This window comes from Grammomys surdaster, unplaced genomic scaffold (genome assembly GCF_004785775.1).
Source record: "Grammomys surdaster isolate TR1022 unplaced genomic scaffold, NIH_TR_1.0 173, whole genome shotgun sequence".
Taxonomy (NCBI): Eukaryota; Metazoa; Chordata; class Mammalia; order Rodentia; family Muridae; genus Grammomys; species Grammomys surdaster.
The window spans coordinates 1,710,196-1,712,971 of record NW_021604621.1 but is presented as its reverse complement, the minus strand read 5'-3'; the positions used below and the strand labels follow the sequence as shown (position 1 = coordinate 1,712,971).

Genomic DNA, 2,776 nt, shown 5'->3' with positions numbered 1-2,776 from the left:
ACCTACCACCTACCACCTACCACCTACCACCTACCACCTACCACCTAAAGTTGCCTGTTTCAATTCTTTCTGCTGGCCCTCAGTGCTTCAGTCCTTTTCCCGGATCCAATACCAGATCAAGTTCCCCCTCTTCTCTACCCCTGTCCTATCCCCCTTCCCACCTAGGCCCCTCCCTCCCCTCTTATGATTGCTTTCTTCTCCCTCCCAAGTGGGACTGAGGCATCCTTACTTGGGTCTGTCAGCTTGTTTTTAAGTATTAATAGTAACTTGCTATGATGGTATGTGCTTGTGATTCCAGACCTTGGAAGTCTGAAACAGGAGGAAAGTAAATTCAAGGCCACCCTGAATTATACGAGACCCAGTTAAAAAGTAAAATAGTATCAGAGCCTAACCTCTGGTAGACTCATTGTCAGTTAAGACCATTAGCATGTAGGAGACCTGGGAATAACAACAAAGAGCTGCAAGGCCTATTACAGTTCCCCCAAATCTCTTGCCTAGCATTTTGCAGCCAGTGTGAGCCATTGTGTTTATTTATTCCTTTTATTTTTCACTGTAATATCAGGTTATCCTGGAGACCCTGGTATGCCAGGCCTCCCGGGCCTTAGAGGAGATGAAGGCATTCAAGGCCAGCGTGGCCCTTCTGGCACCCCTGGCCTCCCATCGTTAACAGGTGAAACAGACTAATCTACTCTCTGCATTGAACAGTCCTCTCTGTACTCTAATTTCCAGCATCTTTCTCTGTAACTTGGAATCCAATAACATGCCTAGCCAAGGTCAAAGGAAAAATAGACTGGTCATTAAATTCTCCCATAACTAGCTCAAAGCTAATGTATGTGTAGAGAGGGCCTAGGTAAGCAGCTTTCTGTTGAGATAAATGAGTATCACAGATGGAAAGACAATTCCAGATGGCCATTGAGACTGGAAGTAACTAGAGAGCTGGGTGGGGTGTTTGAAGCTCTTTCTCTCTCACTCACTCACTTGTCATTGGATGTGTCATCCAAACTTATACCTGCCAAGAGTTTTTAACAAACTAGAAGCTGGCCATGCCTGAATCCTCAAGGTGGCTACTGAAAGCCTTCATGGTGGGTGGCTAAAGTCGAAGCTCAGTTGAAGATAATTCCTTGGCATGCGGAAAGCAATGGGCTCTATTCTCAACATGAGATAATAGAATATAGAGATACAGGTGATATACTAGATAGATGGATAGATAAGTTGAGATAAGATGAATCTGTACCCAGACCCTCCTGTAGCACAGAATGCCCACAGCATCCTATGGATGATACCCTTGAACAAAGCAATGCAGGAGCTGTGTGCCATTCTATATGGCAGAGAAAGAGCATGCCAAAATCTAGAAGACAGAGCTGTCCCTCATATAAACCCTCAGGTGTGGGTTTATTAATGTCACTAGTTTCTAAATTCCTTGGACAGGGGCCCTGTAAGGATATTTGTGTTTCTAAGGCAGCCATTCATAGGAGGGCACAGTTGGACCCAGCACTGAAGTAGAACCAATGAACAGTGAGACTGGAAGCTTAGTTTTCCCTCACATGTTAACCACAGTTTCCCTAACCATTAGGCTAACTGATCCCAAAAAAAAACTTTCCTAACTGTCATGAAAGTGAAGAGCAAATGATTTCCCAAATTCTTCCCTTGCATTGTTTTGTATACACGCTGCTGATTGAAATATACCCAAGCAGTAGGATGCTACAATGAGGATTTTGTGTGGGCTTCTCCTTCCAGGTCTTCCAGGTGCCCTAGGGCCTCAGGGACTTCCAGGCCTGAAAGGAGACCAAGGAAACTCAGGACCTACCACCTTTGGGGAAGCTGGCTTACCTGGCAGAGTTGGTTTGCCAGGTTTACCAGGCCTGCCAGGCCCATCAGGCCCACCTGGTAAGTTATTCGTTCCTTTAAAAAATTAATTTGAGACTGGTATGATCTAGAACTGCTATGATTTTGAGGGGGCCCCTCATAGGGGAAACAGTCCAGTCAGGATAGCTAACAGCAGTGAGGCAATGTATTAATTAGAAGTTTAGTCCATTATCATCATGGGAAGAAAAATAGCAGCATCCCTGCAGACATGGTGCTGGAGAAGTAGCGCAGAGTTTTGCAACTTGATCCAACTGCAGCCAGACTGTCTAGTGGACAGCTTAGTAAGAGGGTCTTTTTTGTGCACTGGTTGGAGCCTGAGCATAGAATCTCAAAGCCACCTACACAGTGACATACTTCTTCCAACAAGGCCACACCTCCTAATAAAGCTCTATTTCCCATGGGCAAAGCTTATTCAAACCACCACAGGCAGCAATGAAAAGCCCAACCCCATCTGTCAGTTCATGTGTCAGTTCTACCATTACTGACAGCAGCAACATTGGAGTGTGCATTTGGTTATGAAATGAACAAGCTAGCACCCTGATGATCAAAAACACTAGCTTCTGTATTTATCATCTTTCTATCCTACACAGCTTAGTGACCACAGCAACCCCTGCCCCACTCTCTATCTCCAGTCCCGTTACATACTCTCTCACCACCAGGACTTCAGCTTACAAGATTCTAGGGAAGCAGAACTGGATTTTCTGAGTTTGCCATACTCAGCAGAGTTCCAGTTAGGTGGCCTGAGAATTTGAGGAAGGAGGAGCCATGCCTACATCCTCAAGGTGTCTGCTAAAACCCTTTATGAGGCTAGATGTGTAGCCCAGATTGATAGGGTTTTCTTGGCTTGTGCAAGGCAACAAGTTATAGATAGATAGATAGATAGATAGATAGATAGATAGATAGATAGATA

The 2,776-nt window shown here is 45.0% G+C and overlaps 1 protein-coding gene across 1 annotated transcript in view; it reads left to right on the top strand.

Moving 5' to 3' along the window:
- The window catches only part of Col4a6 (collagen type IV alpha 6 chain), a 302,326-nt gene that overhangs the window by 261,104 nt on the left and 38,446 nt on the right, over positions 1 to 2,776 (top strand). The window contains exons 18-19 of the mRNA XM_028767474.1: positions 563 to 670; positions 1,738 to 1,887. Of these exons, the coding sequence (XP_028623307.1) occupies positions 563 to 670; positions 1,738 to 1,887 (258 nt within the window). The remainder of the gene's footprint in view (positions 1 to 562; positions 671 to 1,737; positions 1,888 to 2,776) is intronic.